Genomic DNA, 13,238 nt, shown 5'->3' on the forward strand with positions numbered 1-13,238 from the left:
CCCCCCCCCCCCCAAAAAAAAAAACAAATAGTAAGCGAACTTCCAACTATGTTAGAATCTTTTTTTGATTTTGTTTAAAGTTGTGTATACTATGTCATAGTTCCTTGAGCTGAAGTTGTGTTTCAGATTTTAAGAAGCTTCACATGGTATTAAAAATAGAAAAACAAACAATAAAAATAAACAAAAAACCCCAGCTGAAATCATCCACTGAAGTCTGAAGGTATATTGGTTTTGGGAAGGTTATTTATACTGACTAAATAGGTTAAGGAAAATAATGGTCCGTCAGAATCACAACAAGCAAAGATTTTAACAATTGAAGGCAAGCAAAACGTTCAGACGTATAAGAAAAGGAATAGAATATACTTCCTGGAAATGTAACATGAATCATTAACTAAAAGCATAACCCCCCCGAAGTAGTATTTTTTGCTTAAGTTCACATTATCTCTGAAATAAGAGGAGCAGGCCCTGTTGCAAGAAAGCCAGGGAGCTGTTCAGTGTTGGGGCTGTCAGCTGCGGAAGGGCTGTGGTCCCAGGAGGGGGATCTTTCCGAGGTTCTCGTGGAATACAGTCTGCTGGTAGGAATCAGTCGTTTCCCCAGGGAGACCTAGGTACTGATAGGGTGCACAATGTGAACACTGATCCATTGTACCCCAATGCACGCCTTTCCTTGTGACACCTCTTATGGTGCAACCTCCCAAATCAGGACCTGAAATAAGTTCCTTGTGACAAAACCCACTCGTCAACTTGCTGGCTTTGAATTAACATGGCGAGAGTGGTCTCTGCTAAACAGGTTCAGCACCATTGTGCTCTTGTGGAGAGACGCAAACAATGTCGCACATTATTGAAGAGTGCCCCCTCTACAAACGAAGAGGTGGATTAATGACCTTGAACTCAGTTAACGAGGGGGCTGTGGCTTGGCTCTGTGGATTTGCATTTGCTAAATAAATAAATCTCAGAAATACTAGGAACTAAATGGGTTCTTCAGTTTTTTCATCCACTAAGTAGGGCCTTGGTCAGATCACAAAGACTATAGTTATAAACATGCAGATTAGTCCTCACAGAAAATAATTTTGGTGGAGGGTGTAAAAATCTCGCAAAATCAGGCCAGAATCAGCAGTGCCACAATCCAGCACAATTGACTTTAATCATCATTATATCTCCTTCGACCTTGTCCTGAATGAGGTACCATGCCATTGTGGGATTTGGGGTTTTGACTGTAAGAGTCTCCTACCTGTGCTCATTGGCATTCATTGTTCACCCTGTGCCTACTGCTTTCTTGTTCTTCAGTATGTGTGTTTGACATATCATGTACAATGCTCTGGTTGTGGTCTTTTGTTCACTGTACTTTCTTCCCCAGTTTATTCAGCCTAGTGTTCTATTTTCATAAATAAAATTATGCTCATTCATCTCCACTCATAAAACTATCGCAGCTCTGATTGTAGCAGAGGAGTTCAATGCCCGTGGAATTTCCTAATAGAAAGCTCTACATTCTCAGACCATTTGTTACTATTAAATTCATTAAATCATGTATTGCAAAGTAGGTTCATACTTTACCAGTACATATTTGGTAAAGAAACCTACCTGGAAATAATAAATTTAGGGATGGAGAAGAATTGAAGTATCTACAATGTAGTACAGGTTAAATGCAAGCCTTTTAAGGGTCATTACTTTTTAATATATTCTCTTTTGACATACTTCACTAGGTAATGATACCGACTATTGTAGCCTTGTCAGTAAATGATGAAACAGTTCAATTGCCCACTTCTTGTTTTGTGGATGCAGAGTGGATGGTGATGCATTCTTCCAAGGTGTTGTGAAAATGGCTATCTATAGTCCTAGCTATACTAAAAAATAATTTTCAATCAATTGATAACGAGTAATGGATGGAAAACTCTGAAGGTATCTGCTGGCAGACAGGGGTCCTTTGAACTCTGCTTGTCACAATTCTTTCTCCCCAAGCTGGGAACAGGGATCAGAGTGAGTTTTCTTTTCGTTTGCACATTCAGTCTCAGCACAGGCCTATCTTCCCTTCCAGAAAGTGCTTTTAATTGAGGGCTTCTGATTAACAGATATTTTTCTTGAAAAACGCTCCAGATTTTACCAAGTGTCAGGTACTTTCAAGAACTTTTCGTAAGAGACAATATTCCCATAGGTACACAAATACATTAATGCTTTAATCCAGTGGTGTCCAACTCACCCTGGGTCCTGGGCCAGATCTGGACTCCAGCACTCTTCCTGGGCCTCAGGGCCAGGAGCTGCACTGGGTCTGGTGGCAGAGGATCCTGGCAGCCATGGGGTAAGTGGGGCTGTTGTAGCACATCCCTCACTCAGCATCCTGCTGCCAGTGGCCATGTCCAGCAGGATCAGGGGGCCATACCCCCAAATTTCTGTAGCCTGTCAGCAGCCAAACTGAACAGCTCTAATCTTCAGACATCCTTTTTGACACCCCTGCTATAGTCTCTCAGCCTTCTTCTTGGTATCCCTATTCAGTTTATCAGAAGAAAAATAGGATTTTCTTTTTTTTAGAGCTCCCTGTTATCACGTCAGTAAAACACCACTGTAACAATTTTACAATATGCGGCCACTATAATCTGACCAAATGTAAGGATGGCAACCAGGCTTGGTGGCTTATTACTCCATTCACAACTCAAAATTTAGTATAAAATGGGTGCACAGTAGAAAACTCTCTGCTATTAATGTAATTTCATATTTTAAAACCCATGCCCACTAAAATCTGTAAAACCTACAGTCATTTTTTAGCCTAAAAGAATGACTGTGAGGTATTTAAGAGGAGAGCTATTCCTTCTGAAACAATTTTTAAACATGGTGGCACATAGTAGGTTCTTCTGTATTATCTCTTTGGGTTTGTCTGACAACTTGGACCCTTGCTAACTGTATAACTATGCAGAAGTAAGATCTGCATTCTTGTTTACCCTTCCTCAAAATACTTTAGTAGTACAGCCTGCGATTATAGATGTGTTGTCTTAGCTTATCAAAGGGATCAGAATCAAAATAAGGAAAAAAAATAATTCCCCACAACCAGAATTGTTCTCCTCAACCTCCAATGGGAGGAGAGGGCATGGGTGCAAATCCTGTGAGATGTTATCTTCAGGGAAGCAGAATTACAAGAAAGCAATTTCTCTTTTAAAGATATTATCATAGGATTCTCACTCTCGGAGAGTAAGTAGCTCAAGGGATGTCTTGGAATAAAAAGCTGAACAAATTAGCACTACAGTAAGCAAAGCAGGAATGACGGGGAAAGCCAAGCATAAAGCAAGATGAAAGGGTTTGGGTTTTTTCTTCTTTTTTTGTAGAGCAAACAGGATAAGATATCTTGAAAAGGCAACAAAGCAGTGTTAAACAAGCAGAATGTCAAAGGGACCTTCATGGAAAACAGAATCTGTCCCAATTTGTCCTCCTAAAACATGAGAAATCCTGAGAAAGGATGGACTCTGTGGGGAGACTGAGTTTAGACTGTCCATTTCTCAAATGGACCCACAGGTAATCAAGGCAATCACCTCTAGGTAATGAAGCTGAACTTCCATGCAAATGAGGAATTCCTGTCTCCCTGTCGCATGATGCTGCAGAGCAGATTCACTCATTTGAACGCTGCTGCAGCAATTATGTGGAGTAACATGGTCTGAGCCTAAAGTTTGGGAAGTTTGGATCAAGGTCATGTTTTATGGTTGGGCAGAAACTTTTATCATATATATTAGAAGTTAATTATTCTTTATTTTTATGTCACACGCAGCTTTTTGGTCACCCAAGGAAGTAGAATATCTGAACGGCACTTTATCAGTTCCCTCTAAGAATAAAGACAGATTCTGCCGTGGAAAGATAGCATTATGCTGAGTAATAACAAGAGGATAAAACTTTGCAACTAAGTTCATTCCCATATCACTCCCTTACACTTTAGGCAGTTGTTGGTTTTAGGCAAATTACCATGCATAATTTCACTTTCTAGGTACGTAAACGATTTTGCATGAAGTTAGTTTGCAGAGTCTACTATGCTGTCAGTGCTCTGTGGAATCATTGGTATGCAGATGTAGACAGAAGTCCCATTTTATCACGAGCAACATTTTTCTGCAGTATAAAAATAAAGTTAATGAGATGTAGACTCAGTGTCAAAGTAAGTAAAATAAAAATAACATCAGCAAATTAGAAACAGTCTGTAAAAAAGCTAATTAGAAATTTGAGGACTAGATTCTCAGGTCAAGTCAATGAAGTTCTACCATCGTACACCAGCTGAAGATGTGTTGTCAGATCACCAGAAAACTTCAGGATGTGATTAAGGGCTTTATTTGAGACTGGTATCCACACAAAGTGGGGGACAGTTTTGGCACTTCAGACAGACTCTTAAGAAACATCATGCATCGGTAGTGCAGTACCACTGTGTGAGCATGGGCAGAACATGGGAACTATGTGTGTAAGCAGCCAGGAAACAAGTGGTAGCAAGGCAAAGCAATGGAAAAGATGGCCTTGAAGGGTGTACTGCTACATAGATCCTACCATTTTCCTGCCTATCATCTGCAGAAGGAGCTTTATCAGAGCATACATCATTTATTGCACTGTATGTACTTGGGTCTTTATGGAGCCACCTTTTGATCATAACTGCTTTATGAAAGAAAGAGTTTTTCGCTCTACAGACCCAAACACATTATGAGAGTGAATAAAGAGACAGACCTAGTTGCCAGTGTTCAGAAGCAAGACTTGAATTTGAACTATTCATTACAGCATGAAGGTGATGGTTTGTCCAGTGGCCATCATAATTCCTCAAAAACGCGTCTTTAATTCACAATAGCTATAACCAGCCAAGTGGCACTTCACTGTGAGAGTACCCAAAAGTTTCTCACTTGTGGGATCAACTATATCATTAAAGTACTTCCTATGCTCTTTTAATGTTCTGCTCTACAGGGCAGAGGGGTACCTGTTAACCAAGGCTGGGAAACTACAGGATGGACGATGGTAATGCATTGGACATTAAGTGGACATTAAGCAAAATAATGCAAAAGGTTTTTGATTAAATATTGGGAAGGTTGGGTAAGGTCCCACTACTGAAAATGCTGTGTCCAAAATTTTAGAAGCTGCTAATACTTAGACATCAGGATATAGGATTTACTGAGACTAATTATTACATGAAAGGGCCTTAGTAGATTGCGAGAGCTCTGGACTGTTGACTTCAGTGATTTAATTTACTGAGGTCTCCAATTTTCTAATATGCTTAGAAATGCTTTTCTGTTATATACAAACTAATATTATAGTATAAACCTTCATAGCGCTATAGAATTCTGCCTTGATAAAAAATCAATGAAATTAAAAGGATTAAAGCAAAGCCTTGACAGCTCTGCTTACCACAACATAATGTGTTAGGCCATGGACAAAGAATGGTTTAACCCATACAAAGAGAGAGCCCGGGTCCTAAAAGGCAATATAGATGTGATGCAACCCCTAAAATCGATATAGCAACACCACAAAAATGGGCTTTTTATTCCCAGATGAATTGCGCAAATTCATTGTGCTTTTAAGAGCCATGACTTCATTTTTTGCTTATATGTCTTTTCTCCCCAAGTCAGCCATTTGGTATACTAACTGCCTTCCCACACTGCTTTGCACCTTCTCCAAACAGTCTGCTCTGGCTACCTTTCTGAGCTCTACTTGTCTGAGGCCATGGGAATCCAAAGTCACTTTCCACTTGAAATCCTGGCATATGGCTAGATTCTGCCCCTTTCTGATCAGACATGCCAGAGAATGAGATTTTAGGTTGCTTACAGATGTGGCAGGGCGGGGAGGTGGGGAAAGGAACAGCACATGCCCACAAGAAGCATCACATTAATTTGACCCAACTTGCCCAATGTCTGTATAGATCACATGCTTCAGCAGGGCTTTTTGTTGCTTTTATCTACTAGCTGAGTCAATCACCTAGTAGATAAAAGTGCCAAAAAGCCCCGCTGAAATGTGCGATCTATGCAGACACGGGGGAGCCAGTCAAACTAATGTGCTTCCTCTTCCGGGAAGGCACTGTTTTGTTTTTGTTTTTTTATTTGGGGTTTTGGTTTTGGGTTTTTTTTGTTTGGGGCGGGGGAAGGGAGGGTCACATCTGTCAGTGGTCTTAGAGACCTGCCTTGCACCTTCATCTCTACAACCTCACAACCTCTTTGAACCTCTTTGAGTGGTGTGGATGTATTCTTCCTTTTTGCACTTTAGGGAGAGGCAAGTGTCTAGTGCAGGCTTGTCCAACATGCCACCCACAGGCCACCATGCAGCCCTCCATGCTGTTTTTTGAGGCCCGAGGTGCTGCGACGGGAAACGAAAGTAAACACTGCACTTTTGTTTCGGGGGGCCGGAGGGAGTGATGTGATACTGCTTCCTGTGAGGTCTTTGAATGTGGCTCGCCAGCCCACTGGGTGATAAAAAGTTCATGATCCAGCCCCACATTCAAAAAGGTTGGACACCCCTGGTCTAGTGGCTGCAGCTACATACAGCTTTGGTCCTCCAGATAGCTGCAAGTCATTATCAGCAGTTACAAGGAGACATGCCACATCAGTCACTGCTCTTGCTCTATTTGTGCCTCAACTCCTTACTAAAAAGAGCTGGATGGGATCTTGTCTGCTGATGCCAGGATCACACTACACTTTACGATAGGTTTTGGTACTCACTCGCCACAGGAAATTGAGAGGGACTCTGAGATCCAGGACGTCTTTGTCCTCAGAGAGCTTGTGTGTTTACCCATGTTTCAGAGTAGATCATGCTGTCCCTGCCTTGCTTGTCAGCTGCCGCCACCAACATTGCTCTCATGAGCAGTAAAGATTTGGCACGTGGAAGTAACTGTGCTGAGGGAGCTTGCATGGCAGAGCATGGCAGTGAATCGGGACAGTCAAAAAGGAGCAACATACAGCAGGTGGCTGTGGCTGTCACAAGGGAGACTCTGGACCTGATGAGAAGCAAAATCCGGTTCAAACCATAAAAGCAGTGCACTATGCTAGATGGTATGATCAAGGAGTTGGCATTGCTGCAGTCCTTGCTTGGCCCTTGCTTGGATCATCTTCCAGCTGACTCGATCCAATCCTAGTAAGGACTGCTACAGTTGCTCAAAAACACCTCTGTCTGGGACAAGTCATACATTTGAGGTTGTACAGTGAACACGGCTTCTCTGGGGCAGACAGGAATGGGGCTTTCCATTCCACTGGCTTGATGCCCTGCCTTTCTGGCCCTCAAGGATCCCTAACTGGTAATGGACCAAGACCTTTCTCTCCTCTACGGCTCTGGGCCTCATCCAACATTAAACGCCTGAAGGACCCCACAAATTTGCACCACTGTTTTTTTTCTGCACTTACATATAGTTTGTTTCCCCCATTCACATTTACCCCCTGCTGTTTATTACCTTTTTACCTCCCTGTTTTAAAGTCTGTCCCAGCTTGCACTGCTTAGATTTGGGCCTCTTCAAAAAACAAACTTCTTTTTTTTGATGGTTCAGTAGCTTCATTATTCATTTCATCCAGCACCTAGAAAACCAAGTGGTTCTTATTCAGTGACTTAAAACTCATGAGACCAGTAGGCCAAATACACTTAACAGGCAATTAAAGGACCTGTCCACCCAGAAAATGCAAATTTCAGGATAAATACAAATTGCATCCCTGTGAAAGGGGAAGAGGAAAGCCAAAACAATAACCTGCACCCTCTGCTTACCTTGGTGAAAGTGGTGTATGGGAGCTGCGAACCACGACCAATATGGTGTTTCCAGAGCAGCCTCACACTCCAGATTGGCAGAAAGGAAGCTGCTAGGGGTACTTTTGGCTCTGGCGAGGGACCTAGGGGGGAAGCCTGCGGTGTGCCAGGGAGTGACCTCCTCGGAGGGAGCAACAAACAGGCAGAGAAGAGCCAGCTGGTGAACCAGCTCGGGATGGCGTGTGAAGGAGCTCCAGTTCCCCACTGCAGTCTGTGGGAGACGCCAAAGCACACAATGATAATTCCAGCGAAGTAGACTGCCCAGAGATGGGAGATAGATCAGGGGTGATCAAGAAGGCTGTGGAGATGGTGAGGGTCCCAGGCTCTTGGTCGTTTCCCACACAGGATCCTAGCCCTCTGCTGAGGTGAACGCCTGGCGCAGGGTTGCATTGCAGGACTTTTGATGCTTTGGGAAGAGAGCCTGTGGGCTGGAGGTTCTCCTTGGGTGGCGAAGATCAAGGTAGTGAGTTGGACTGACACTAAACGAGCTCTACAAGAGAGAGATCCCCTCTAAAAAGAGATTGAAGGTTATAGCAGTGCTTGCTGCCATTTTTCTGTTATAGTTTTGTGAAGATTGAGTTACATATTGCCCCAGGGGTCACCCATCCAGGGAAAGGACCCTCAACCAGGGCAGGTCCGAGCATCTATGGCCTGATAGGACTCTAGAAGAGGGAGAGCCGGGTCAGGAACTGGCTTTGGGCCAGGCTACTGCCAAGGGCTGCTGTTTGACCTGTTCCAATGGGGCAACATCAATAGGCCCTGGCACAGATCATTGTTCAGAGGTAGGAAGTGGTTAGGGTGGGGTGGAGGGAAGGTTTGGAGCCCCATGAAGAAGCCAGGGTGCTTGAGGGGGGAAATGTCTCCCAGTACTGTAACATCAAAGTTTTGGTAGGCAAAAGGAAACATCTAGCAGGAGACCCGAGTGATGCATTCCTGGCCCCTGCTCTGCCACTGCTGGTGGGCTGAAGGTCAGCTAGGAAGCGTCTTAGGCCTTACAATACCTATAGGCGGCACAATCCCTATTGAAGTATAGCAAAAGTAAAAGTACTAGTGCTACCAAAGAGCTTGCCAGCCTCTGCCCAAACAAGCTAGCAGCTGTATTCTTGCATGAGTGCACAGGAAGGGCCTCACATGAAGCCTGTCGATCACACCCACCTCAGTGATCCCCAGCACAGAAGGGATACATGTCAGTTTGCAGGTGTGAAACAGGGCAAAGGTGTCGGGTTTTATTGTGGTACAAATTGGGTTTAAGTCCACAAAGGGTTAATAAAACATTATTTCGAAACTTTTTAGGGGTGGGGGGTGGTGAACAGATTTTCACTGGCAGCAGCACATGCAAATATAAGCCACTTTGCAGGAAGGTATGTAGGAACTGGGAGGGTTTCATGTTGGTAGCACCACTGTTCTTTGTCTTGCATCTGGCGGCAACTTTTCTGGCTTTTGTTAGCTTCTTGTTAATGAAGCTGTTACTGTAACCTTTAAAAGGAAATGACAGTGTCTTGATGCCTCCTCTGAGAAATGCCTTTGCTCTCTCCCTCATATTTTTTCTCCTTTCAGTATTGTTCCTGCCTCAGATGCTTTGGAGGCCTTTGGAGGTGAGCAGTGGGAGCAAGATGTTTACTGTGCCTTCAAGGCAACTGTACTGGCATCAGGGCAATGCTTCCAACTCTTGTTGGGCAGCAACAGAACCAATAAATAACGGGGCAGTGATTATACCCACACAACAGTCTTCTTTTACAGCACCTATTAAGAGCTTCATTCGCTTTACAGTCTAGGCTGACGGCTTCAAACTCACTACCAGCCCCTCTGCCTTCAACAGCCATAAAACCTTCTCTCCAGGTGTCTGTGTCGTTATTGCTTCACTGGCAGTCTCCATTAAAACTTTTCCCAAGTCTAATTTACAAATACATTAATGCAGTAGTAGAAATCTGTTAACCGTATTTCATGGAAGATGTTTGTTGCTTGGTGGTTTTGAAGAGGGCTTGACTGAATTATTCTCTGTTCTGATTTGAAGTGCAGGATGTTTATTCTTATAACGTGTCTGTTCCTTTCACAGGTATTTTCCTAAATGGGATTTATAGCTGATGAAATCAGATGGTTTCTCTGCTGTAACTCAATGTCAGCCTGATTTATTTGTTCTGTACCCAAAAAAAAAACAAACTTGCGCCTATGACAAATTACATGAGTGTTGCTTCATTTCTTTTAACCGCTGCGGCACTGAAGAATTTACATATACATTCAGATCTTGATTCTTTATTTCATAAGAGTATTTTAAATCAACTCATATGTTACCATACAAATTTACAGACAGACTGAACTTACTACATGACTGGTTGCGTGATGCAGTAATGCTATTAAGTAGAGTATCACACTGGCCTGATTGATGTTTTCAAATAATAATGCTACGGATTTGTTTGTTCTCACCGATTTGTTTTCTTTTCAGAAATGCCGGGCAGCCCGCACAACCAGTTCACGTTTCGACCACTCCCGCCCCCGCCCCCACCACCACATGCGTGCACCTGCAGCAGAAAACCACCTCCAACAGCAGATTCTCTCCAGAGAAGATCAATGACAACCCGCAGCCAGCCCAGTCCAGCTGCTCCGACCCCCCCAACCGGTACACAGGATTCTGTGCATCTGCACAACAGCTGGGTCTTGAATAGTAATATACCACTGGAGACCAGGTATAACAACTCGCTCTACAAACTTCGTGTAGAAGTTGGGGAAGGGGTTAAAAGGGTATGGGATGAAATAAGCAAACGCTAGGATTGAAAGGAATGATCCCTTTGTAATTTGGGCACACGCAAAACTTGTTTTATGAGAATCTAGTGTTGTTGGCATTATCATGTGTTTACCTCTAGATCACTAAGGCTTATAAAAGCCCACATTTTGAAAAACGCTGGGGGTAATTGACTGCTCAAGAAGTATGTACTGCATGCCTGTTTTTGACTTTCATGCAAACATCTTTGCGCCCATGCAGCTCCATCTTGTGGGCTCCTAAGAGACATTTCACAATATCAGCGAAACTCGGCAGGTAAGAGAAGTCATTGCACTCCAGAGCTTCTAAAGTCACTCAGACTTTGGTCTTTGGGAAGCAATTCCCAAGGAATTCATTATTCTCTGTTCAGCTGTGCACGTAAACCTCCAGAATAGCCCCACAGGTGCATGTACAAAAGAAGGCCAAAATGGTTTGTGGTTTCAGAAATGATTACAGAAACAATACAGCATGGATAGTGCAAGACTTAGTCCTGAAAAAAAAAGAAAATGCTGTAGTAAGGGTTCAGGCCTTAGACAATTAATCTAAATAACCTACCCTGAAAACTGATAAGCATGCAAATAAAATAAATCTTTGATTCAGAAAGGATCTGCAATGTAAAGGGCCTTCATTCAGCCATCAGATACTTGGGCTCGGCTTTCTCTGACTTGTTGGCCCAAAGCTTTCTGTTTCACGTGAACAATGGCTAATTTTATGGCCATTAGTTAGATGTGTGATCACAGACAGACCTCTTGAGTAAATTATATCTAAAATTTTGCCCAACCTTTTCCTTCCCTGAGAAAACATTGTGGGTTTGACACGGGGTATTTTCAGCTGAGATTTGCTTTGACTCTTCAATTTTATCTCAGAAGACCGAAAGTGTACCCCATAATTAAAACTGTTGCAGTGAGTTTACCTAGATCTGACCCTAAAATTGTAATATAACATGTACAAAAAATGGTTTCCTTTCATAAGTGCAGAAGCACCTTTCCGTATTTTCAACAGTGTAGCTATTAACTCATGGCAATAACTGGTTTTCCTGCAATAAGATGAGATTGTTTTGGTCGTATTCATAAAAAGCAAAATACTTTTTTAAACAGATAGGCTGCTAAAATACCAGTGTCACTTTGAATAAGTCACTCTCCTCTGAAAGGGCATAAATTAGAACTGAGAGGAGAGGCTCATTAATTGCTTTCATAGTCTCTTTCTGAGTTAAGATGTTGGCATGTTACTTGCTTAAGAAATCTGTCGTGCTTAATTCCAGATAAAGAATCAAGAAGTAAAACTTCTTTTGAAATCAGATGAATTCACAAGTTTAGTTTTTGGTCATAATATGATCATTCTTTTTGTAAATAGTACAGCGTACCCATGTTTTTCTGATGCTCCTATTGAATTTCACAATTAACCACATTTTTCCATATTTCATAATACAAGCTTTTACATTAGGACTAAGCCCAAGGAAAGCATGCTTATTTGGGGGCAATTCAGTAGAACACAGCTGAGAACAAATTGCAGAGAGTAGTTAAACCACCGAATATGTATTTTTCAAGTACCTGCAATATATACAAGTAAATTTCCATTCTCGTTCTATTACTTCACAAATGAATATTAAAAATCAGTAATATAAACCAGTGATATATAGTTGGTATCAGAATTTCTGATTAAATGCATTTCCATAAAGAAAGGTCCCCATTGGTTCCCTTGAAGTAGGGATTAGTATTTACTTTAAGAAGCCAATCCAATCGTGAGCATACTAAGAACTTTTCCATTGAATTTAATGGACGTTCTTTCAGGTCTTAGGCAGTATTGCTTCATCATATTTCATTTTTTCTTTTTCAGACCTTTCCGTTATGGAAAATAATTTAATTATACTTCTTGTTCAGCTCTTTTCATTTTGCTGACTCTGATTCTACAAACTTCCTATTGACTATAGCCAACCATGAAGGCAGCTCTCTAGTCTAATTGAAAATAATTGGTTACTGATGACAGCGCTATGCTTGGAGTTAGTGGTTCAAGGTTGATGAGAATATGTGGATTTGTTTTCGTTGAATGACAAAGGGCCTTGTTACACATTAGTTTTAGGCAGCTCCTGGAGCTCTTAACCCCTGCATTATCCATAGATTAACACCTCAAACTAGTTTTAAACACACTTTAGGGAGCTTAAAGTTATCGCACTCCAGGGCCGGTTTATCTCTGGTTCGTGTTACCCAGCTCATGTTCCATTAATGTGTGGCCATTCCCCACAGATGAGCTGCCCAAGTGGCAGTCCTCCAGCATCCCAGGATATAGTGTCCCCTCTTCCCCTCTCCTGTTCTGTGTGGACAAACTTTCCACCCCCTGAACTCTACTGCCCAGGGGGCAGTTATGGCACCAGGCTAACTCCCTTTCCTGCCCCAGGGGCGTAATCCCTTGCATAGAGCCTGCAGAGCACAGGCCAACCAGCCAAGTCTCAGGGCACGGATAAGTCTGGGAGTGTGGTGTAGGACAGGCTTGGAGGGAACAAGGGAGGGGGCCAGATTGGATCCGAATGAGCTGGGGCATCCGTCCTAAGGCAGGGGCACTAGCTCTGCCAAAAGTGCCTTCCCTCACTGCTACCACCTCCGAGCCACCCCGAGAAGCATGACCAGCATTCTCCACACCCTGATCCCAAATCCCAATTTATTAAAACATGACACGTTTTCTTTAATTTACTTCCTCTTTATTTCTTTTTTTAATTTTTTTTTTTTTTTTTTTTTTTTTTTTTTTTTTTTTTTTTTTT

The 13,238-nt window shown here is 42.5% G+C and overlaps 1 protein-coding gene across 2 annotated transcripts in view; it reads left to right on the forward strand.

Annotated features, from left to right (window-relative positions):
- Positions 1-13,238, forward strand: part of TENM1 (teneurin transmembrane protein 1) — a 490,026-nt gene that overhangs the window by 152,278 nt on the left and 324,510 nt on the right. The window contains exon 3 of one of the 2 annotated variants that reach the window (XM_019521566.1): positions 10,169-10,409. In XM_019521566.1, the coding sequence (XP_019377111.1) occupies positions 10,169-10,409 (241 nt within the window). Of the gene's footprint in view, positions 1-10,168; positions 10,410-13,238 lie in introns of those variants that run through there. The other variant, XM_019521567.1, reaches the window with a different exon arrangement.

The sequence above is a fragment of the Gavialis gangeticus genome, unplaced genomic scaffold, assembly GCF_001723915.1.
Source record: "Gavialis gangeticus isolate Ggan-Ray unplaced genomic scaffold, GavGan_comp1, whole genome shotgun sequence".
NCBI classification, from domain to species: domain Eukaryota; kingdom Metazoa; phylum Chordata; order Crocodylia; family Gavialidae; genus Gavialis; species Gavialis gangeticus.